At 44.4% G+C, this 25833-nt stretch overlaps 1 protein-coding gene across 1 annotated transcript in view; it reads left to right on the top strand.

The window, feature by feature from the left end:
- The window catches only part of LOC136856534 (E2F-associated phosphoprotein-like), a 218839-nt gene that overhangs the window by 47166 nt on the left and 145840 nt on the right, over positions 1 to 25833 (top strand). The window contains 1 exon segment of the mRNA XM_067134377.1: positions 24047 to 24268. Within this exon segment, the coding sequence (XP_066990478.1) occupies positions 24047 to 24268 (222 nt within the window).

Below are 25833 nucleotides of genomic sequence, written 5' to 3'. Positions count from 1 at the left end.
ACACATCTGCTGGATTTTCCTTGGTTGAGACATATCTCAACTTGAATCCACACTCCTGCAATGTAAAGGAAACCTCCCATGCCCTATTTGCAATAAAGGTATTTTTATTCTCTACTTTACTTCCCACCCACACAGTGGCAACTTTGCTGTCTCCCCATATGATTACTCTACTGAAGTTGAAAATTTGAACAAGGTATGTAGCTAATTTGACCCTAACAAGTAAAGCCATAAGTTCTAATTGAGGGATTGTTAGTGTATACTTTTTATGAAGGGCGATCCTCAATTTGGCAGTTAACAGGAATGTTTCCTCGATGACATTCCTGACATAAGCTACAGCTCCATACGTTTTCATGGAGGCATCACAAAAAAACATGCAATTCTGATTCATCAAAAACTGTTCCCCTTTTGAATTTTAATCTATCTCAAGAAAATCTGAGAGGTTCCCTCCTGCTTCATTTGCCTTTTCAGTAGTCACTACTGTACATCATCCCAACCTACATTTTCTTCCCATAAAAGCTGTAAAAAGATTCTACTCTTCACGAATACAGGTGCTACAAGAACTAATGAATCAAAATTGGAGACAATTAAAGATTGGATTTCACATTTGATAGGTACCCAATTACAGTTAAATCACTCCCTTCCCTTTAAATGGTTTGAGTGACAAAGTGTTAGATTCACGATTCCAAATCATTCCATGAATTGGAACTTCCAATGGCTCGTCCACATGAGATTCTCTATCAAACTGCTTGCTATTGCTAGCCCACCCCCTGAGTGGCATATGGAAGCCAAATATATGGCTCGGCATCAGACACAATGCTGAAAATGTTATACCCAGTTCATAATGAAGGCCTTAGATTATGTTCAGGAGCCTTTCAGATAGTGGCGATTTTCGGTTATCATCACACCCTCAGAAACAGAACCCTGCCAATAACCGGGGACTGCCTGTAATGAATTACTTTCTGCAAGTCTCAATTAATGTTGTTAGGATTTGCGACATGTCTGTATGATGATACTCTGTGTACTTCAACTATTCTCAGTAAAGGTTAACTTTCCTTTTTCGAATAGCGTTATAACATAAATATTGTGTTTGCTACCTGTCCGACTTTTTTGGTAGTAAACACATATCTGATAGTCTCCATTACAGGATGGCCTGAGGTAGAGGGTTAAGATATAGATGGCTAAACGTCGGCTTTAATGGTTATAGTGCTGTTACATCTTACTACAATCGACTGTGCTTCCCCAATCCCAAACCACAACAACCCACAATGCACCAGTCATAAGCAGAGCCTTGACATGCACAATATAATACAGGCAGTCCCCGGTTATCAGGGGGGGGTTCCATTCTGATGGAGTGACAATAACCGAAAATTGGCACTTTTTTGGCAATTTTCAGTTATCTGCACCTCTGTTACCGATTTTCGTCGCTAGACAAGTGCTGTAAAACCGGATCGCCGATACCCGAGCCCTCCAATAACCTGGGACTGCCTGTACGCAAGACTTAATACATAGCAATCTCAATATTGCAATGCACTCCCTGAACACCTAAATTAGCCCTTAATCCCACTAGCTCGAACAACTCTCAATTACCCGTCCCACTATAGTGGGAATTTTAACAGCCAGCGTTACCAACGCTGCAGGTAAAATCTGTCACTTGAGCTACCATAACAAACGGTTGGCAACGCTGACACAGGTGTGCACCGACACGCCCCATTTCCATCAATTGCTTTTTGTTCATGCTGCTGGAAGGTTGTTTCCTTCTGCAGTGCGAGGTTTTAATCCTATTGCCCGACTTCTCTTCGTATTTTGGACCTCTGGTGAAGACCTGGATTGTGGTTTCTTCTGGTTTTTCTGGATATCTTCAATGTGGAACGTCTTTTAGAATTGGACTCGCTGGTTTCCGGTCTCGATTGGTCATCATGGACTCTTTCACCTTCTACTACTGCGCCTTCGGCTTTGACATTGACCTCAACTGCCCCTACGACTGTGGATGCTGGAGCTTATCGTTTCTTCTTCCTGCCAGAGACGGATGAGTACTTTGAGACATAATAGACATTCTGTCAGGTATGTAGGAGGGTTAAAATGTGATGTCCAGACTCATTGCGATGAATGTTTCCCATTGGAAGGCACAAGAGATGGAGGATTACATTCGTCATCGCAAGTCTTTGGCTAGTAAGGGCGGCAGATGTCGATCAGATTCTTGTTGCCTCAAGTGTCTCAGGCTTCCGCTACAGATTAGTTGATGGATTTAGCGAGTTCAGAGGTAGTCAAACAGGTAGAGGACAGGATTGCAAGTAGTATGAAAAATTTAATAGATAGTCTTCTTCAACATTTCTCAGTTAGGGATAGTAGTAGTGTTAGGATGTCTAATCCTTCTTCCTTTTCAGCTCCCCTGCCTGTTCCAGAACCAGCCCTAACGGGTGCTGAGGGTAATGGCAGAACCACAAGCCTCCGAGTGGGTAGGGTCTGCCGGCCCCCTTGCCGCGGAGCAGGCAGTGAAGGATTCCCCCTCCCCAACCCCCTTGTAGTATTGATAAATTTAATGTTGATAATTTTAGTCAGGATCAAGATCTAGGTGTGATAATGGAGGATAGGTTTGGGTTTAGTAGTGAGGAGAAGGTATTAAGGGTGCAGAGCCGTTCTCCTGGACGGGTTCTGGTTTCGGGTTATGGTGGTTTTTGTGCTTTGGCAAGAGTTTCTCCTTCATCGCTTCTTTTCGGTCTGGCTCAGTCTCAAGTCAATGTTTCAGTTATGGTGCTGCAGAATCCTTCTGCTTTTGCTCCTAACTCACTTCCGACTGTTTCTGAATCTCCTACTGTAGTTTCCCCCTTCCTGGTGTTTTCTGCTCCTCCATCTAGTTCCTTGTTGGACGGGTCGGTATAGTTCTCAGCTAGCACTCTGCTGGGCTGGTGTTCGAGTCTCCGGCCGGCCAATGAAGAATTAGAGGAATTTATTTCTGGTGATAGAAATTCATTTCTTGCTATAATGTGGTTCGGATTCCACAATAAGCTGTAGGTCCCATTGCTAGGTAACAATTGGTGCTTAGCCACATAAAATAAGTCTAATCCTTCGGGCCAGCCCTAGGAGAGCTGTTAATCAGCTCAGTGGTCTGGTAAAGCTAAGGTATACTTAACTTTAACTCTTTTCCATCTAGTAAGGCAGATTCTGGTGTGTCCTTTCAGCGTCTAAAGTAGTTTGCGGGACCTGCAATTGGATGTGGCAGAATATAAGGCGGATTGCTAGGTTTTTAGATGGGTGCAGACCTATGGTGAGAGGTTATTTTTTTTCGAATGCTTTCTCTAACATTAGAGAGTATGTGACACAGTAGTGTCCAGAATTCATGTTGGATATGTTTCAGGATTATTGAGGGATGGCAGATTCGGTATTCCTTCTGTCCTTTTCATTCTAAGTTTTCTTCTGGGTTTTATGCCGCTTCATGTCCTGCTCCCACATTTCTGTTGCTCCCTTTTCAGTCTCCTCTTCGGCCTCTTCTTCTTCTGCTCCGGTCTTTCCTGCGGCTTCCACATCTTCCGTTTTCCCCTCCTTCTTCGACTTGGGTTTTCCCCCTCTCAGGTAACTTCTTTTTTTTTGCGTCTGCTATTCCTTTGCTTCCCGTCTTTCCTTCCTCAGTACTGTCTTCTCCGGTAGGAGGAGCTTCTGTACAGGTGAAAACGCAGTTTCGACAGATTTTGGCTGCAGGCGTTTCATGTTCCATCCCTTCGGATATGCACAACCCCTTGCTTCCGCTTCAAGCGGCTGTTCCGGTAGTATCAGGTATTTCACAGGTTTTGCCTTTCGCTTCCAGTTCAGGTTTGCGCTCCGCAGTTTTGGCAGGGCTTGCGGTACTTTCTTTGAGCGGTCCACGGCTTTCATTGCCTGCATTTTCTGCAGCGGTAACTCCGAGGGTAGCATTCTCCCTCCTTCTTCATCATCTTCCGTCCCTCCGCAAGTGGTTTCGTTTGCACATCCTCCCCCAGGATTTAGTAATGTGGGTTTGGCTACTCTCACTTGTCTTCCCCTTTGTAATAATGGGGAATCGGCTCTGGGTTTTTCTCGGTTCAGCCTTCTCTTCTTCCCGGCGGGTTCAACTATGCAGATTCAGCTCTGGATACACGATTAGGTGTGGGTGCGCAGAACTCTCGTTAAGGTGGTCCATGTGCGGACTCCTCATCGTTGTCTGGGCTTCGTTCAGCGCCTCTTCCTTTGTCGGTCTTAGACCGTTCGGACATTGTGGAACAGGATTCTTATCTGGAGGTGCAGGAGATTCTGGCGGACTTAGAATGTCCTCTTGCCAGCAATAACGGTTGCGGACGCATGCTTGAGTATGTTACTTCTTCCTACCCTCAAGCAAGAGCTCCGGACCACCCGGTTTAGTCAGTTCAGTCTTTTTTTTTTTTTTTTTTTTTTTTTTGAGGCTTTTTATGACACTAAGCCAGTGCTGCCTCTTTTTTGTGTTGGCTGGTTTGGTTTGATTGTGTTAGACAGGCTTTGGAGGAGGTGGATGTTTGTTTAGCATTGGTAGTGACTACTAATAGGCAGCACTCTTCTCTTCTCTCTCTGCGTAGGACAATTGATGCAGTTTGAGGTAACTCTTCGGCAGGTGTCAGGTTGCCATTCAACGAATCGGTTGAGGCAATCCTGTCTAAGTCTCCGGCGTTGTCTCAGCTTGTAGGGACTTCTCTTAGGGAAGCAGGTGCTTGGAGGATGTGTTGCGCAATCAAACTGAGGCTCTTTGCCTACTCTCTATGGATGATGTCAGGTTTACTGTAATGGGGTTCTAGAGAGTGATGACTATGTCCTTTCGGATCTGTGTCTGTTGGCAGCCTAATAAATTTATCTTGAGGGGTCTGACTCACCAGGCGAACGCTCTGGCTTCGTCTACGACATTTGGAGCAGGAAAGTTGAAATTTCTCTCTTAGTCATCTTCCCCCTCAGTATCCGGACGTTCACAAGAGGGATTGCATAGAGCACCATTAGCCTTAGCTAATTCTTGTTCAAGGATGATGACGTAGCCGTATGACGAACATGGTTGCTTCGAACTCATGTCTCCAGTGTCGGCATTTATGCATCGTCGAGGATACGGAGTGTTGAGGTATCTAGACAATTGGTTGATCCTTGCCTACTCTCTAGCGGAGCTAGTAAGAGCGAGGGAATTCTTATGGAATTTTTAACCTATTCTGGTAGGAGGATTCTTTCTCTTCCTTTGAGGGTTTTCACAACCCTGGAGAGGATCCAGTCGGTCCTTCAGCAGGTAGAAGGGTTCCCGTCCAGCAGGGAACGGCCGGTACCAACTCGGAGAAGCCTCTTAGGGAGAATGTCTCTCTCTCTCTTTTAATTCTAGGGTCTCGTCTCTGGATGAGCTCTCTTCAGGTATGTCTCAGGAATCGCTGGGACTTCCGCAACGAGAACGGAGTTACAGTCGTGAGCGATTCTTGCCTGTTGGATCGTCTGTGGTGGTCAGAAGAAGTGCATCTGACACCAGGAAGGTCTATCGACTCCCCTCTTCCCAACATTCACCGTAATTGCCTTGTTGTATCTGAAGAACTCGGAAGGGGGAACAGGCTCAACAGAACTCAGTACTATAGCACAGAGAGTCCTGAGAGGGTGCAAAGAACGAAAAGTGTCTTCTTCCCCAATTTATATCAGGGAGTCTCAATGTACGGGCCGATTCACTTAAGTCACTTCCATCAGGTATGGGGAGGGGAGAGTGGACTTTGGCTCTGGAAGTAATATGTCAGGTTCTCCGGAAGTGGCCAGCAACTGTGGACTTATTCGCGACGTGATTAAACCATTGTCTTCCGGTTTATTTCTCACCAATGGTGGTCCCCATGTCGATAGGCACCGAGGTGACGTTACAAATTGGAATCACATGCAGGTGTAAGCCTTTCCTCCATCCGGTCTCATTCATCAAGTAATAGGGAAATTGAGGGAGAGTGTCAAGATGACTATGATTCTAATAGCTCCCTGCTCGCCATGACACGCTTGGTTTCCAGAACTCACTATTATTATCCAAACCCTCGCGTGCTGTACCTAGTTGCAGGGTGACTGTAGAGAGAGCCGCTAAACAGTCCGGACTCCCTAAAGCTATGTCTAGATAGTTTTCTTCTAGCTTGAGTAAGTCAACCCGTAAGCCTTACCAGGTTCAGCTGGACAAGGTATAGAAGTTAGTGTCGTACGGAAGGTCATTCCATCTCTTGGCCTTTCATAGCCAAAATAGCTGATTTTCTTTTATTCCTTCGGAAAGTCAAGGGTCTTTTGTATTCAGCTGTTGCTGACTACCGCTCAACGATTGGCGGTACAATTAGTTTCCACATTCCTGAAGTTTCAAGTAGTAAGATAATCAATAATTTATTACGTTCTTTTAAGATTGAACGTCCTGTTTTGCCAACTCGGGCCCCCTTCGTGGGACTTATTGGAAGTACTTCAATATTTTCTTGTGTCCCCCTGCCTTTGAACCCATTGAAGCTATAGCGTTAAGACACTGACTAAGAAGTTGCTTTTTCTTATGGCTTTAGCTTCAGCTAAAGCAGGGGTGGGCAAACTTTTCAGTGTAAGGGCCACATTAAAAAAAATAAAATTTTACTGGGCTGCATAGTATATTTTCCAGTATAATTGATATCTAAAATAGCCAAAATAGATGGTTTTCAAAGCGAAAATGCAATAAATTTTCATTTATTAGCATTTTAAAGTACTGTAGACTAGAGGATTCCCATGAAACGCATTTATTTAGAAAAAAAATTTATTTGGAAAAAAGCAAAGTAACTCTGTTTAAGAAATAGAAAAATAATATATTTTTATTAATCAATAATTTAGAGTATAAACATATAAATTAACTAAAAAAAAATGTATTTTATATATTTAGGGAGAAACTTCACATGAAGCATATTTGTTTGAAAACAAAGTAACTCAATTTAAAGACAAGAAATATTTTTATTGATATTTTAAAGCAGTAACTTCACATGAAACATAAATATTTATTAGACAAACAAAGTAGCTCAGCAACTGAGCAACAGAAGGATCAAAATGACTCAGTGAGAATGATGCAACTGACTGCAATCATTTACCAGTTTGTTGAAATTAGGTGTCAAGTTGCTTGTACTGATTCTTAACACTGACTGAAGATTCGAGTCTGTGAGAAGTGACCTGTTCTTTGACTTGTTAACTTTCAATATAGAAAAAGTCTGCTCACATATGTAAAGTTGATGCAAATATCACAAACATCTTTCTTGCAAAATTTTTCAGATTTTTAAACTTTTCTGAGTGCAGAGATGCATAAAACTCGACCAGTGGTTTATTTTCAAAGAGCCTCTTTAAAGAGTTGTCGGCTTGCAAATCAATCAGTTCTACTTGCAGTTCTTCAGCAGCTGTTTCAACGTCACAGGCAAAAGGTGAGCTGAGCAAATCAAACTGCCCTTCAATTGCCTTGAAATCAGCAAATCTTCTGATAAATTCATCTCTTAGAGCCATCAACTGGGAACTGTATTTGTCTGATAGTGCTTGTGTAACAGTTCGTGTTTTCAACAGAGGAAAATGAACAAAGTTTTGCTCTTTAAGCTGCTTGGCAAAAAAGTTGAAGTTTCGATTGAAACGCTTTCACTTCCACATACAATTCATGTGCAAATAAACCTTTGCCTTGTAGTTTTGTGTTTAACTCATTCAGCTTTTGCATAATGTCTACAGCAAATGCAAAATCACAAACCCATTCGTCACACTCCATTTCCCTTGAAAAGTCACAAGAAATGTCTTTCATATTAAAAAACATGACAACCTCTTCTTTAACGTCCCACATCCTCTTCAGTACTTTCCCCATACTTAACCATCGGATATTTGTGTGGTACAGCACATCAGTAAAATCAGCCTCGATGTCTTCCAAGAAGCTTCGGAATTGCCTGTGATTCAGTCCCCGTGCTCTTATTAAGTTCACTGCACGCACCACTGGATCCATAACGTGTTTGAGTTTAAAAGATGATTTACAGAGGCTTTCTTGATGTATGATGCAGTGAAAAGACAACACACTGTGCGATGGAAAATCTTCTTTGATTTTATCATTCATCAAGGTCACAAGGCCACAGTGTTTGCCTATGAGTGAAGGAGCACCATCAGTTGTAGTACTTGCCAATTTATCCAGGCTTAATCTGCACCTGATTAGACTGTTAATGACACTATTTTATAAATCTTTTCCAGTAACAGTGTCTTTGAGAGACTCCATAGATAACAATTCCTCTGTAATTTCGAAGTTTTCGTCAATTCCTCTGATATAAATGAGTACCTGGGCAGTATCCTGAATGTCATTACTCTCATCTAAAGCAATAGAAAACCACTGAAAACTAACACTGGCTGTTAACACCTGTTCTTGAATATTCATTGCAATTGCATCTATGTGACGAACAATAGTTCTTCGTGACAGAGATATGACTTCCACTTTTGATATGACTTCAGGACACACAACACTGACAGCATCAACCATGCAATCTTTAATAAATTCTGCTTCTGCAAATGACTTATTTTGCTTTGCAATTTTTATTTGCCAATACAAAACTTGCCTTTGTCGCATTCCTTTGTAAAGATGAAGTTTTTTCAAATACATTTTGTTGTTGCTTCAAACTTTTCATCAGATCAGTTACCTTCTTTTGCAGTTCTTGCTTTGATAAATTGCTTCCAAAGTTGGTGTGCTTGGTTTGAAAGTGCCGTTTCAAATTGTATTCCTTGAAAACAGCAACTGTATCATGACAAATCAAACATACAGCTTTAACTCCGACGTCAGTAAAGACATACCTTTCAGTCCACTCTTTGTTAAATACTCTGCATTCGTCTTCAATTTTTCGCTTTTTAGATGGCTTCGAATCACTCATTTTGGGTAAAGTTTGAAAGATAATAAAAGCTGTGCTGAAATAAAATGTCCAGCGTCTTCTCTCTCTGGAATCTGCCAGGACACTGAAATGATTGAATATAAGGCAATAAAATCGTTGGCGCGGTAACAAAGTTACAACGTGACCAAAACGTTTTTGTACACGATCGAGATTTAATCCCACTGGCCACTGGTAGCAAACGTGTCCGATACACGCTCCACTTCACGCATACGCCCATCCCAGATGCCAAGCTGCATCTTTATTCAACGATGGCCAAATTATAGATTAAAAATGAATAAATAAATAAATAGAATAAGAAAATTAAAATCATGACAAAAAAATCTATTTCCGTCTGGTTAAAAAAAAATAATGAGTGAGAAAGGATGCAAATAAAATAGAGAAAAAATGCAAGGTAGAGAGACAGAGAGATAAAGAAGAGGTCAGGCAAGAGAATAGCCATTTTGTCCGTAAGAAAAGGGCAGGGAAAGAAATAGAGTGAGCGAGAACAATTTTCCGATTACTCACATTCCGATTTTAAAATACTGGTTATAAAATCCTTTTGGACATTCAATATTCAATATTTGGAGGGCCGCATGAATTCCATTGGAGGGCCGCATGTGGCCCGCGGGCCGTAGTTTGCCCACCCCTGAGCTAAAGGGTTGGGCGAGCTTCAGGCAGTTTCTAGGTTGGGTTCCTATGCGAGAAATGATGCATATTTGTCTGTCTTCCAAAATTTGCAGCGAAGACAGAGTCAGAGGTTAAAACTCTGCATTGTTCGTTTAAAGTTCTTTATATGCAAGTGTTCATTACCGGCAATCCAGCGGAGATATCTTTATATCCGATGCGAGCATTAAAGTCTATTTATCAAAGGTTGGGAAACTCCATCCACTTCCGCACACACTTCTTGTCTCTCCGCGGAATCCTTCCCGTCCGCTGTCAAAGAATGCGATTAGTTACTTTCGGAGGGAGCTGATTTCCCAGGCTTCTCAGGGTTGTTATTCATCGTCTTCAGCTCTGTATTTTCCCGACCGCACAGTATTCGGAGTACATCCACTTCATCTTCCTTTCCCAGGAATTATTCACTACCGTCTATTCTGGAGGCAGCTACTTGGAAGTCCTTCTCGGTGTTTACTTTCTTTACTTAAAGACGTTTGATCCGTCTCATAGTGTGTAGCGGCGAAGCTATTGTCTAAGGTGCATTCATATAGCTGAGGTGGTATTCGCTTAGTGAGGAGGTTTGGAGGGTTATTTTCTTAGTCCACGTGTAGCGGCGAAGTCTGTTATCTAGGGGCGTTCATTTAGCTGAGGTGGTATTCACTTATTGAGGAGGTTCTTAAGTTAACCAGATAGAGGAATTCCTTTTAGTCTTTAGAATTCTTAGGCAACAGTGATAGTATAATCACATGAACTTAGGTTTAGTACGTTTTAAGGATCTTAGTCTTTGATAGTTTCCCTACAAGAGTCCAAGGAGGTGCTCTAGTAGGCTAGGCTATTTCATCAGCACCGAGATACTTCTTCGCTCGTCGATCGTTGGGCCTTATCCGGAGGATCAGCAGCTCGGCACACTGCTTCATTTCCCTCCATACATGAGAGGCTATGAATAGCCACATGGGAGGTCGACGGACCAAGAGTACTGGCCTGACTGTCGATCAAAGCACTCTCCAACATTTCTCTTCACTGAAAGCATTGATTGATATGGTGAGTGTATGACTAAACGGATATCTTATGCAGAGCAGATTGGTGAGTTACCATCTCTGCGATTGTCAAAGTGGCGTGCAATAGAATTAATCCTCCCTCCTCTAAATGTTCTTAATCGGGCTAATTCAGGTGTTCAGGGAGTGTATTGCAATATGAAATTTTCATAATAAAACTAATATTGTAATACTTACCTGAACACCTGAATGATTCCCACCCTCCTTCCCCACATCAATTTTGACCTTGAATAAAGCAATTGACGGAAATGGGGCGTGTCGGTGCACACCTGTGTCAGCATTGCCAACCATTTTATGGTTGCTCAAGTGACAGATTTTACCTGCAGCGTTGGTAACGCTGGCTGTTAAAATTCCCACTATAGTGGGACGGGTAATTGAGAATTGTTCGGGCTAGTGGGATTAAGGGCTAATTCATGTGTTCAGATAAGTATTACAATATTAGTTTTATTATGAAAACTTCATGTTTGATAGGATTTGAGATGTGTCTGTATGATGGTACTCAATGTACTTCAAACTTTGTCAGTAAAGGTTAACTTTTCTTTTTCCAAGTAGCGTAAAAAACTTAATGTTGCGTTCACTACCTTGTTTACCGATTAGCGTAATATAATGTAAATATTGTGTTCTCTACTGATCGAATATTTTCGGTAATGGACACATATCTGCAGTCTCGATTTATGTTGGTTAGGATTTGAGATATGTTTGTATGATGGTACTGTGTACTTCATAACATTTATCCATAAAGAATTAATTGAACATCTTATTATTACACTTTCCTTTGCAGAGAACTGAAAAGTGTAAGGGCAGGAATGTAGTAGGAGAGAATTGTGCTTAATGTTTTGGTTACGATGAGCTTTAGCAAGATGTTCTTGTCAGCCGAGAACTGTGCTTTGGTAGTTTCTTTTGCAGTACATATACTAAACAAGATGACACAAATTGTGAAGAGTTCCACATTTTTTAGCTCATACTAAGAGCGCCCAATAGCGCTAGCCAGCTCCCGAGCTACTAGCTTGCCTGGCACCAACTGCAGAGCGCTGGGTACCCACTATCGAGTGCTTTGGTGCACACTCTCAGGCGCTTCGGTGCCTGCTGCCAGGCACTTCGGTGCCTACTCTCTGGTGCTCAGCACCAGTTACTGAGATCCTGCCGGCAACTCTCAGGCACTTGGCGCCTGCTCTCAGGCACTTCAGTGTCCTCTCTCAGGCTCTTCAGTGCCCGCTCTCAGGCTCTTTGGCACCCGCTCTCAGGCTCTTTGGCACCCGCTCTCAGCCACTTGGTGCCAGTTACTGAGATCCTGGCACCAACTCTCAGGTGCTGTCGCTCTCGGGCTCTCAGTGCCGGAGAGGTCCACTCTCGGGCGCTCAGCATCAGTTAGTGAGATCCTGGCGCCAGCTCTCTCCTACTGCTGGCCCTCCTATTTTTTTTTATCCACTTGTTTCCACGCCCAGCTTCCTCGCTTCCTTCCCATGCCATTGCCAGTCTTGTGTCAGGGTTAACAGATGTTAACCTTGTAATAATAGTGAAGTGTTGTACAGTGGAGGAGGTGGCTACTCGTCCCTCGATGCTCATGGACAGAGGTCACTGTCAGATTACCATGCACCAGAGAGGGGCAGACTGGAAGTCCAAGGGAGGTCGGGGGTTTATACACAGGTAGTCGCCCCCTCAGTCGAGCCTGATGCTGGTCCCAGGTATCAACACAGCCACTGGAAAGGTGTCTTACTGGATGTGTAGTGAAGGGATAGCTATCCAGCCCCTCAGACCTCCTAAACCCAGTCCCTGTCAGACTCCCATGCACCAGGGAGGAGGCATACTGAAATCCATGGGAGACTGGAGGGGTTTGCCCCCAGGTAGTTGCCCCTCAGTCAAGCCTGCTGTCCGCAGGTGTCGACAGACAGCCATTGTAAAGGCGTCCATAGAGATGTACTTTTTGAAGTTTTGCTACCCTTTGGTTAACTCCTGTGCTGGAAAGTTGCCACTTCAGTAGCAGATGATCCTGGCTATGCTGCCACGTTGCTACAGGTTAAGTGGAGGCATGTGGAATGCCAGTATTGGTGCCAAGCGGAACATAAGCTCCCAAGCGCCTAATAGTACCTGAGCTTCCAATGGCACCTAAGCTCCCTATAGCGCCAGAGCTCGTCTTCAAATAGAGCTTCCAGCACCAGCTCTTATGCATCTGGCACCAGCCTACTAGTGGCTGATGCCAGTCTCTCTTTAGCTCTGTTCCTGTCTCTTCTAAGAACAGACTGTTGTTCTTTTTTGAGCACAATTTCCGATTGTACGCCTAGCTCTGATCTTCAAGCGGCTGATTATAGTCTCTGATCATCAGGTGCCCTTCAGTATCAGACTCCCTCCTTTGAGTACCATACAACTGCTCTTAGGTGGTTTTGTCTCTTTTCATCCTGTTCTACCTTCACCTAGAGTTCTAGACAGGCCAAATTGCTCCCTTTTGTGACATCAATTAGTGTCTCAAAGCACTGTCCTTTGCAGACAGGATCTTTCATGTAAGGGTTTATGAGCTTGTTGAAGAAGGCTGTCACCTCTACAGGGAGTTTGGAGTCTGACTTAGTATTTTTAAGGGAGCAAGGCAAGTGTTTTTTAGTCTCTTTCTGGACCATGAATGTTGGTTCTTGAACCAGGTATGGTTGTTGGTAGACTCTTCACAGCTCCTTCCACAATCCATTCCTACTCAGACAATCTCAGTTCAAAAGATACCACTAAAGGGTGGACAACTCTTTTTCTTGGACAGATTTAGACTCTCTGGGAGCTTGCCTGGAAGAAGTGAACTTTTCAAGCAACTGCAGAGACTCTTGCAAGATTCAGACAGCAGTCTTCTTGCCAAGTACGCCAATCTAAGCAGGCAGTCTTCTGTCGATGGTGTAACAGCTATAACATCTCATCTGTGAATTCCTCCTTAGCTCTGATAGCGGAACTCCTCCTATACCTGAGGACTGCCAAGGGGCTGCTCTTCTTCCACCTTAAAGGGGCATAAAGCAGTGCTAGGCTTAGTATGTAAACACAAAAGTCTAGTTTTATCTTCTAACCAAGATCTTAGCTTCCCATGAAGTCTTTCAAGACTTCCAAGTCAGAGAAGAGTCTACTCCGTATATTAGAATTTGGACATAGCTCTCGAGTGGTTAACAGGCCCCTCTATCGAGCCTCTCCATTCCACAACAGTTAACTTAACTAGAAAACTTTGTTCTTTGTAGCCCTAGCAAATGCCAAACGAGTTAGTGAGCTTCAGACTATTGACAAGTAGGCAGATTCTGCTCAGGGAGACACAGTCTGTCAACAAGATCTGTGCTTTCTCCCTTAAGTGATTGTTGGACTTCCCTGGCTCTGGGAGAGTGAGCGAAATGTCTAGTTTGAGCTTTCAGGTTTTACCTGAAAAAGCTTTTAATCAGAAGGCCATCCATACTTAGAGTGTCCAGACAAGGTCCTGTCTCTACCTCGGTTTATGAATACATTGTCCTTCATCTCCAGTGAACTATGTTGTTTGAGACACACTCTCAGTTTCAGGAGAACGATTTTCCTACCTGTTAAAGGAAAGCTAAGATGCTAGAATTGCCTCTACCTCATTAGCTTTCAGGCACTGTGTGCCCCTGATGGCCAGTCTGCAGTTGACCTTCTGGAGGTGTAATCGATCTTCACTTCTCACTTTTCGAAGAAAGTTAAAACAGTGTTAGATTCTTGCAGTACCTTGTGATCATTATTAGTAACTGGCATGGCATCGCAGAAGGAAACATAGGATCTCCTCCTATCTGTTCACCTTGTAGTAAGGTTCTGAGGTTTGTGAGAGCCAGGGGGTACAGTATACCTGGAGCACCCATCACTGTCAGTGAATTGGTCGTGGTCTTTACTTCAGTGCAAATGACAGTCTTATCTGGTTGTGTTTATATTGGTGCTGTGCCCAGGGCAAGGGCGCTTGTTAAAATTTTGCTAGCTATTGGATAACCCCTTGAGCTGCATAACTTCCACTGACGCTTTGCTAGCCGTCAGAGTACTCCTTGGCTACAAAGCTCCCACTTGAGTAGCAGACGCTCCTGGCTATACCACCATGTCGCTACAGGTTAAGTTGAGCACCAACCTGAGGCAGTTTTCTACTGCAGGCTTTCTTAACTTATAAGGAACAACAAGCATCTAGCAACTTTTTCTACTTCAAATTCATGTCTTAATGTTTTGGAGTAGAGTATGTCCATGTGTCCCACCTCCTGTCAATGTGGGAATCAGCTATGTAATTACTTGGTAAGGTACTTATATAAAAATAACATTTTTATAATAAAATAAAGTTTTATATGTACATATCAAGTAATTACACTATCAGAGACCTCCTGCCTCCCCTCTGATGGACATATGGCATAAACAGACTGAGGTTGTCTGCTAAGTCGTGCCTAGTATTCCCGTGAGTGGGCGGGACAATTCATCTGCACTAAATTTTGAAGTGTTACCCGCGAATTTTTTAATTTAAGCTGCCGTGCAAGAGGAAACCATGGCTATGTAATTACTTGGTAAGTATATATGAAACTTTTTTTGCTATAAAAATGTCATTTTTGGAAGTAGATCAATTAGGAAATTTTGTCAGAATCTTATACATTTTCAGTAATTCCAATTTTAATGTTCATGAGGAACTGTGATTTAATTAATATAATATAAAAATAAGTAAATAATAAAAATACTAAAACCCTTAGGGCGTCTAATGAATTCTAAAACAACAATATTATAAAATGTATTGAGCATGTATGGAAATGTGAGTATAAATGTATTTATTGTGTAAGTGTGTTTCAGTATGAGAGCGCATGCCTTTGTACAGTTTTTGGTTTCATTTTCACTCATTCATCACCATACTGAATGACCTACTTGGTTCCAATGCTAGGCCTCAGGCCTAGACCTGGCATTTCATTCAGATCCTTTTGCCAACCCTGTGAGATAATAATAATAATAATAATAATAATAATAATAATAATAATAATAATAATAATAATAATAAAAGCCTTTTTATTCTTACTGTATTGATTTGTACTCTAAAAGAGGGAGAGGAACTGTCCCTCTAAAATCTACTTTAAGTATTAAAATTTTTCAGTGTTGGTGATTTCCCTAAGCTAAGCTTTATCAAGATTGGAAGTCTAGTTGGAGGGAACCAGTCATTTGCTCAGTGGGTTGAATGAAGTCCAGATATGGTTATGGTACTGTTAATGCAAATAGTTATCTGAAATTCAATTCAATGAACAAGTAACAAGATTCTTTGTGAATGTATTACCCAAGATTATCTAGTTACTAGTATCTCTTCATTTCTTTAGGAGAAACTTCAGAATTACTGTACTGTATATTGATGTTTAATCTGTGTACAGTAAATGATCTTGATAACATATAACCCAGTTGGGATCACAGCTATCCTCGTGCTTAGGCTAATACAAAAACATGAAGGATTTTATTTGTCAGTTAAAAGGAATAATGGAATTTTTTTCTGTTGACTATTGGGAAGAATTGGCTGCAGGCATTTTTGTGTGTGAAATGTTATTCATCTGTTCATGAAAACATTCCCATTTTGGCCAGTGGTTACAGCTAGGTATGTGATTGGCCAGCTGAACTGTCACATGCTTTACCCATATATTTAGTTGTTCTGACACGACATACAAGCCCTCGGTCCTTTACATTAGGAATTACTTTCAGCGTAGGCTGGAAACAGCCGTTAAACTCTTGAGCAAGGTGGTTAGGCAGTAACTACTGCCAGGTAAGCGGGAGTACCTGCCTGCCCGGATGTAAAATTCCAGTTTGCTTTCGGCCATCATGCATTGCAGGCATGGTTTCGGATCTCCTTGCCTGACTGTCATTAAGCTCTTATCCCAGTGGGATCTTAATGTATTTTTGTGTATATACATGTGTTTGATATTTATTTTTACAAACCCATGATTTGTGATAACCTTGCATAGCCGTCGTTCCCCTGCACTGCGTCTTGGGTTGACGGCCTAGGGCGTATTTAAAGGAGCGTAACTGAGTGGTAATGCTTCTCTCCAGTACCCCTTTATTTAGGTACTGAAGGTATTCCCCTGTACAGTCAGAAATATTAGATTGGGACATAATATCTTCGCTCCCCTATATTGATTGGGACATAAGAGTTCACTTCCCTACTTGGGCTTCTACCCTCCATGTACAAGGGCATGACTACTTTCTTCCTACATGTGCTGAGTGTTGTGTTCGCCGCCTGCGCTAGAGAGTTGCGGGGCGGATGGGAGGTTGCAGGCGTCGTCTGTAAGTTACGCTTCCATGGCGCCCTTGGTGGCCTCCCCTCCGTCATTTTCTCTCTCTGTGGGTTCTTCCTTTCTCTCCTTCGGTAGAGATCTGTCTCCTTCGCCCTCTTTGCTCACTCGTTGGGCGAAGACCGGGGGGGGGGGATGGCGTCAAGCGACCTCTTGTGTACCTCCTCTTGCTGCGTAGGGCAATTCCCTTCTTAGCGAGAGGAGTTTTCCTCTCTTATCATCTTTGCTTTTTCTTTCAGGTTGACAGTGAGCGCCGCAGACACAGCAGTAGTTGGCTGGATATCTCGGGATATCTTGCATGATGGAGTCCCGAATTTCTTTAGTGTTGCTTCTGGATCGACCACAATACCTGGCTAGATGATGTAATTCCATGTTGGGATCGTTCTGACTATGTTCCCGCCGATGTGGATGGATCGCTGGCCGTCATGTATGCTGTGGCAATGCCTCTGGCATATCTGTGGTCCATCTGCTCCTGCTGTTGCCTGTGTTATGCTCCTGTTAACTCGACGACAATCTTTGGGCTGCTCTTCCTGGTCTCCTGCCGCAGCTGTCCTGATTGTTTCTGTCACTGCTGGTGACTTTCATGTGACGTTCCTGGCCGTTGCAGTAGCTCCTGCCTTCTGAACCGCTCCTGTAGCTCCTGCATTGGCTGTCGTGATCATGCCTGCTGCTTCTGGTGATCGTGCCTGGGGCCGCTTCCGTTGTGTTCCTGCCAGCTGCCCTGGAGGTTACGATGTCCGCCATCCTGTAGAAGATGTCAGCGTAAAGGTGAAGGAAGTCGCCTTGTGGAAGTGACGTTCCTGGCCGTTGCAGTAGCTCCTGCCTTCTGAACCGCTGCCATAGCTCCTGCATTGGTTGTTCTGACATGCCTGCTGCGTCTCCTGGCGGTCATGCCCAGGGCTGCTTCCGTTGTGTTCCTGCCAGCTGCTTTGGAGGTTACGATGTCCGCAATCCTGTAGAAGATGCTGGCTTGAAGGTGAACGAAGTCGCCCTGTGGAAAGTGATGTTCCTGGCCGTTGCAGTAGTTCCTGCCTTCCAAACCGCTGCCATAGCTCCTGCATCAGCTGTCCTGATCATGCCTGCTGCTTCTCCTGGTGGTGGTGGTGTCCTGGGCCGCTTCCATTGTGTTCCTGCCCAACTGCCCTGGAGGTTACGATGTTTCGTGTCCACCATCCTGTAGAAGATGTATGAGAGGAGGTGAAGGAAGCCGCCCTGTGGAAGTAGCCGCCGTTTTCTTCATCTTATCTTTGATTTCGTCTTCTGCTGCATCTTCTCTTCCTCCCCTGAGGTCCAAGGGGGTCCCGGAAATCAGACAGACATCCTTCAGCCAAAGGAGAGGAAGGCTGCCTCTTCCCCTTGATGCCCTTGGACGTCTAGGGACTGCCTCCTTATGAGGAGGCAGTGGGCCTCTTGTTGGCTCTTCCCAACCTTGGGGTTAGGAAACCGATTCACATAGCCCTGGGTCTTGTGTTTCAGGAGCCACGGGCGCGCAGACCTCGGTTTGCAATCCCGTTCCCAGTCCTAGAGGTTCTGCCTCTAAGATGGGATGGGGACTGCTTCGGGCGCTCGTTCGCGAGCTGCTCCTAGTGCTCGAGATTCTATGGAATCTCGAGTATCCCAATCTGGTCTGGAGAATATTTCCTTGGCCCAGTTCGGGAGCAGTGCGAGAGAAAGGGCTAAGGCACCCAGGTGTCTCAGCCCTTCCTGCCTGCACCACAAGCACTCCGGGTGCTGGCCAGTGCTCAGTCAGGTTCCCAGTCTGGTGTCTCGATCCTGGCGGTTCGAACACCAGAAGAAGTAGGGAAGAGATTCCCTTCGGGAGTCCTGCGGGACTTCTAAGGGACTGACTCTCTTCCGGGAGACAAGTTTCTCTTATTTGCTCTTCCCGCCCTTGGGCGGAACCGATTCGCATTCTCCTGTGGGGTCTAGCATTTCAGGGGCCGTGAGAGCGCGGCCTCTTGAGCGCAGCCTCAAGAGGCCGCGCCCTCGTTGCCAGTCTTGGAAGTCTGCGTCTAAGACTAGTTCTGTGCCTGGCTCTTTTGATGTCTTAGGAAACTGAAACCAGCCGCTCCCAATTTTTGGGAGTCTCATGGGTAGCTCGAATTCTATGAATCACGAGCGCTCTCCTGACGAGAGGCACAGGACAAGAGAAAGTGCCGAGACACCCAGGTGTCTGTGTGCCGAGACGCCAGGTGTCTGGGTGCCGAGACGCCGGGTGTCTCGATACTGCCCGCCAGCTACTTCAGTTGCTAGGCCGGGTTTCATTCTTGTGTCCTGAACCTCAGGGTTCGAGCATGCAGGATAGCAGACACAGAATTCCCCTTTGAATCTTCTTCTCGAGGGGCCTCGGCCTCGGAGTTTAGAGTTTGGGAAACTAGCAATAGTTCACGGCAGACGAGTTCCGCCCTGTCCAGTTTCGATTGTGTTCGCGCGATCAGCTCTGCTCGGCTCGGCCCCTGGTCGCGCTTATGAGACTGGCTTGGCTCGGCTCGCTCGGCTTGCTCGCCCTACCCAGCCCTTGGTTGCACTTGCGAGACTGGCTCAGCTCGGCTTGGCTCGGCTCGCCCTGCCTGCCTCCTGTCCACCGCGTACCTCCCAGTCTGGATTGTGATTGGCTCAGCTCGGTGCTGCTCGGCTCGGTCCCACTCGGTTTTTTCCGAATCGGGTTCTTGGCTCTGTTCGAGTGAACTTTTATGCTCTTCCCAGGAAAGCGCTTTGCCACGGCACAAGTGCTCTTCTTCTCTCGGGTAGCAGTAATCTCCTTCGGTTGATTATCGCTCACGGTCCGCCTCTCTTGCTGGTTTTACTGGCAGGACAGGTAGGGGTACTCTTTCTCCTCACCTGTTTTCTTCTCCTCTTGGTTGTTCTGAGAGGCGCAAGACAGACAGAGAGAGCTCTTCGGAGTTTGGCTTCCTGGTGTGCTTTGGGTGTCGGTCCCCTGATTGTCTCGTAGTACAACCAGGTAGCCAAGGAAGGTTTCATGGAATCTGTCAAGGCTCCCTCCAAGGGCAGAGGCACAGGAGTACGTATCATGCTTCAGAAGCAGCGAGGGTCTTTCAAGTTGCGATCGCCCTCGTTTTTCGGAGAACTTCGTGCTGATTCGTCAGCGCAAGGATCCCCGGGACACAACCGCGACTCCCCCAATGAATTATCTTCATCACTCGCAACCCTTGCAGTTCCCGAGGGGCCGAGGGTGTCAGGGGCCGCCGAGGTCCTTGCTTCCGAGAGCGTTCTCGACCGGATGAACTCTTTTCTTCAGAGGAGTAGTTCATTCAGGTCGAGACACCAAGCTTCTCCCCTGCCTTGACAGAATACGAATTTTTCTTGCCTCGAAGGGTCTGACTGATTGCAGTTCTGTGGACAATTCTGGTGCTAAGAAGAAGGACTTTGTCCCAATTCGAATTTACGGTTTCATAAGTCCCGAGTTGGCTCAACCCTTAGGACGAACCTTACTTGGTTCTGCCTTTCTCTTGCAGAGATTTGCCAGATACCTCGGTAATCAAAGTTTGTACCAGGGCACTGCCTTGTCCTTTGGACAGTGGCCAAGACCTTGGGGTCTTGGTCATCTCGACTCGACCTCGAGTTCAAACCAGCCCCCCCTCAACTCGTAAGAAGTCCCAGGCTTTGATAGAAGATTGTGGAACATAGCCTTTCCTACTCTTCTAGGAAAGTGTGCATAACTGCATCTCTTTTCACCCTCTTTCCCGTAAGGGAGGAGGGAAGAAGGGAAGAGAGGAAGAAGTATCGACCGGGAAGAAGTTCTCCTACTGCAGATTCCTGGATGAAATGCAACATTGCCGAGACCTGGGAATGGTTTCCTTCAGGAGAAGTATCTATTTCACTTAGGTCTTGGCAATTCTTTTCATCCCGCATCCTCTCCCATGCTCCCGAATCAGGAAATGCCAGCCCGGCCAGAGCTAATTGTCTCGGTATCCTGTCATCTTGCAGAAGCTTCCCCATGGCGGAGAATGGAAGTCTGCTTCCATTCTTCCGTCCTTCTTTCCTCTTCGAAGTATGAGGAAGGAGTTAGGCTAATGCTTGATTGAAGGAACCTTCGAATATGCTTGCATATTCCCCTCACATCGTGTATCTACTTACAGATTCACCGATCGAGGAATAGGCACACACCTGTAAGACTTTGTCTTGAAGGTGTGGGACTGAGACAATTAGTACTTTCTCATCACCATCTTGGACTCAAGGCAGCCTTTTGGCCTTACGAGATTTCAGGATGAGTTTTGTGACACTCAGTGGTTCGTTGAACAACAAACTACAGTAGTGGCATTTGTTGACAAACAAGAGGGAATCGTTTTTTTTTTCCTGTTTTATCTGTCGACATTTGCAGGTACTCAGTGTTCTATAGCGCACTCGACATCTCAATTAGTCAGGTGCATCCCTGGTGGGGATGTATCGGCAGGCGAGCTTAGCCTCGGGTTTGAGTGATCGGGACGGAATGTGCTGCTCACTTCAAGATTCACGAAGAGATTGCTTGACTGAGAAATCCCTACCATCTCTGTTGCCTTCCTGCACAAGTTGGTAGTTTTTTCTCTCTCCTTCATACCAGACCCAGGGGCCGCTACGGTGGGGCATGCTGTCTTTCTGGGAAACTTGATATCTATTTTTTCCCCCTGTATTTGTCTGTTTCGCAAGTGGTTCTCAAGCGTTGCTCACCCCGAGTTACTGACAAATGCCGGAAGACTTCGCCTCTTGCCCGACCTGATAGCCGAGGCATCGAGAAGAGTTCTGCTTGACCCAACCTCCTGTAGCAGCTACACAAGAAGTGGTTCTTCAGGCAGTACATCCTGGTGTGTTTGGGACTGGGAGACCTTCCAGCTTCCCTTGCAAGCATAGGCTTTCACGCTGAGCGGCAGCGGCTATAGCTGGATATCTCTTGAAGTCCTGTGCAACACTCCCAGGGACTGGAGCTGTCTTTGCTGGTGGGTGTCGTTGCGGTACTCCTTCCCTGATCAGAGTCGCTCTTCAAGTCTGGACTTCCTGGTCAGCTCTACCGAGGGTTGCTTCTCTCCCTTTCATTTGTGAAGAACGTAGGCCCTTGCGACCTAGACTTCTATCTGAAGTAACCTTCTCCTCAGTCAAGATTTAGCTATGGATGAGAAGCTTCTTCGGCCTTGCTGTCCCAGGGAACTGTTCCCTGGGTGGCATGTGACTCTCGTTTAGGGTTCCTGTCCCATGCTGCACGTGCCCTAATGAGAGTCATTGGATAGAGATGTGTCCTCGTAGGACTGTCTCTCATCTTGCTCCAGCCTTGGCGTAGAAGATGGAAGAATAGGTGAAGGGGATCAATACGTCGACTCCTTGAATGTCGTAGGTGGACTCCGAATCCTTTGGCATCTATTGTCGGGTTCGAGTTGTCCTTGTTCCCCTCCTCCTTGGGCTTTGTATCGATGATCCAGATCATTCATTACTTTGTCCTTTAGGAAGCTGTGGTACTTTCCAAAAAGGCTCGACACTCCTAACCTGGATGTCATCGACATTTTCGCTAGTACTCTCTCTCCCAAGGAAGAAGCGCTTAAGGACACATCTTCCTCATGACTTTGTGAAGTGATCGAAGGAGGTACTCGGCAGCTGACGACGACGATACCAGTACCTTCCACCCGAGAGCTCACAAAGCCAATGGCTTGGTCCATCCCTCGCATTCCGGAAGTTTCTGTCGGGCTGGAAGCAAGACGTGGTCTCTTAGACCACATTCTTGTCTTCCTATGGTCTTGCCCACAGGCCCTTGGAACCTTTTTTCCTTGGTCTTGTGGTGGCTGCTCAACAAGTTGTGTTTTCTTACCCGGCTCCTTCAAGGGGACGAGTAGCATCTCGCCTGAGGTGTTGGTTCTGGAAGTGAGAAGGATACCGAGAGTGACTGGCCTCTCTTCCTCCTCCTTCCCCATCCTTCTACTTCTCCTTCGGGATGAGAATAGGACTCAAACCAACATGTGCTGGACCTGGCGCTGATGCAGTAAGACCACATCCAGCACCCTTTCTATTTTTCTCCTAGAATCATAGAAGCAATTCCGCTCCTTCCTCTAGCAAGGAGAGGAAGGAGAGTCTGGCAATAAGGGAAACCCTATCTCAGCTTTTCCTTACTGCCTCCGACTCTAAGATTCTTCCAGCATATTTCGTATGAGTCATGTTTCCTCACTCATGCGAAAAGGTCCAGTATCTGACATTTGATCTTGCAGTTCCTACACTCCGATCAATATGTCAGAGGCTCAGGTACTCCTCCTCACTCTTTTGACCAGGAGGAGTAGCCCAGGTGTGAAGAACTCCAGTCAGTTCAGGAGACTCACTCAGATTCCTCCCTCCAACCAGTGAGTCTTCCTAATGTAAAGGACTGACGGTTTGTATATCGTGTTGGAACAAATCACAATTTCTGAAAGTAAATTGTATTTTTCCTAACTATACAAACCTTAGGTCCTTTACGTTACATATTATGCCCACCTCATGCCACCCCTCAATCTGAACCTGGACTGAAAGGCAAACTGGAATGTTTACATCCGGGCAGGCGGGTATTCCCGCCTACCTGGCGGTAGTTACTGCCTAACCACCTTGCTCAAGAGTTTAACAGCCGTTTCCAGCCTATGCTGAAAGTAATTCCTAATGTAAAGGACCTCAGGTTTGTATAGTTAGGAAAAATATAATTTACTTTCAAAATTGTGATTTTGAGCACATTGATTTTAAAAATATTCATCAACTATAGATAACATTATTGAGCTTCATAATTAAAAAGATCAGAACTGTTGTGTCTCACAATTATTGTACCACAGTATATGACAACTAAAATCAGGCAGGCAACCCCTATGAAATATTGGTAGATCCATGGGGTAAATTAGATCTATTAAAAGTATTGGTACACATTACGACATGAGAATTTCCAGTCTAAAGAGTAGTATCATGCATCCCTCCTGAGGGTGGTATCAATTTGTCTTCAGTAAAATAAGAGGTTTACATAATTTATGGATGTTTACAAAATTTTCCTTCTCCACAGTGGGTGTACCCTTCTCTTGGCCCCTCTGATTAGGATGCCAATAATGATTACTGTATTTAAGTACATCAAGGTGTCAGACAACATCTGAGCCATATAAGATAGGGTTCCCCTGCTGATTGGGAGGATTTTGCTGAGAGGTAGCTCACCTCACTTCTAAATTCACGTTCCAGGTATTATATATAAGTTAAATAAGATCATGGTATTTATTAGATATTGAATTATTTTATATTTCTTTGTCCATAGAATGGGAAGGTGAGGTGGCAGATGATTTTGAGAGAGAGGTTGAATCTGAACTTTCATCAACGTTAGAATTGTGTAAAGCATCTTTTTCCAAGACAGTATCAAGTGATGCATTGTGCAACATTGCCTGTAGCTCAAGCTCTGCCACTGATTGTAAAAGGGTGCAAGAAAATGACAAGTATTATGATGATGTGTATTTTGACTCGGATGATTCAGGAAGTGAAGGTGAGAACATAATGATCACAATATTTTACTTTTATTTTTTGTTACTTTTTATTAAATTGAATTTAGTTCTTATACAAATACAAATTTTCATTCTTTACATAGGAGATTGCTTCACGCACAAGCTGGAAACGGCCATTCAGACTTAATGACAAGGGAGTTAATAACTGACAGGTAAGGGAAAGCACCTGTTGGTCTGCGCTGCACTTTGCATTTGACTGCCATCATGTACAGATGTTTTTCCCCCCAACCTACCCAGTTTCTGCTGTTCAGCCTTGTTACTCAGAATAAATTGTGAGTATTTTCCTGATTATCAGATTGTATGCTTGATGATGAGTAACAAAAAGCAGACCCATCATTCTTTTAAGCCTGCTTCATCTAATGAGATGAAGCCTGTGGTAATCATGGGGCATGGCCCAGGGACAACCAGGCCCTGCAGAAGGGTCTTTTAATTAGAGGAAGTAGATCCTCATTCTCCATGTCTTCTTGTAGGAAGCATGTATGCAACTGGAATAGTCCTTGTTGGAGTGTCAAGCTTGGCCATCTAAACAATGGGTCACATTTGCATTGCAGAGGGGGAAGGAATCTAAGAAGTTTTCCCTTGTCTTTGGTTGAGTAATACAGTGAACCCCCCGTATTCACGGGGATGCCCCAGACCCAGAGAATATCTCAAACCATGGAATGCTTACAACGCCCCTCTAAAAACGCTTATACCTGTTTACCATGAAAGGTCAAACACCAAAGTATGCCTAAAAATACCAGCCTACATCAAATATCCATTAAACTATTACCTTATTACTGTATTACTTTTTGAAATGATACTATTATTAATATAATTTCCAAGCCATCTTAAACATTTTATCATTACATTTATAAGCACGTACTGTATGGCTTACAGCTGTAGGTGAAAATATTCCGGTCCCCCCTACATATTCAGCCACAGACACACATTTTCTTTCATACAGTTATAAGCCATCCTGTTTTCTTTTCGGGGGGAATCATTGGTATTTACGTATACAGTATGTAATTCACAAAAAGAGAGAGAGAGAGAAAAAAAAAAAAAAGTATGCACATTTTAAAAAATTTAATACTATGTATATTTGTACCTGTCTACCATGAAAGGTCAAACACCATATTATGCCTAAAAATACCAGCCTACATCAAATATACATGAAACTATTACCTTATTGGTGTATTAACCTTTGAAATGATACTATTAATACAATTTCCAAGCCATCTTAAACATTTTATCATTATATTTATACGTACGTACTGTATGGCTTACAGCTGTAGGTGAAAATAATCCAGTCCCTCCTATGTATTCAGCCCCACACACATTTTCTTTCATACAGTTACAAGCTGTCCCGTTTTCTTTTCGGGGGAACATTGGTATTTTTCATATGCGTATATACTTTGTATATTAAGATTACTACATACATGAATCATACAGGTTCTCACCAGCGATGAATGCTGATTAAAGATGATGATGATGAATTAGCTGTGCAGTGCGATGAATGACAATGAAGATATGACTGCACAGCAAAGCAGAGGAGTTACAACTCATCTGA

This window comes from Macrobrachium rosenbergii, chromosome 36 (assembly GCF_040412425.1).
Source record: "Macrobrachium rosenbergii isolate ZJJX-2024 chromosome 36, ASM4041242v1, whole genome shotgun sequence".
Lineage (NCBI taxonomy): Eukaryota > Metazoa > Arthropoda > Malacostraca > Decapoda > Palaemonidae > Macrobrachium > Macrobrachium rosenbergii.
The sequence above is the reverse complement of the archived record's forward strand: the minus strand, read 5'-3'. Positions and strand labels throughout refer to the sequence as shown.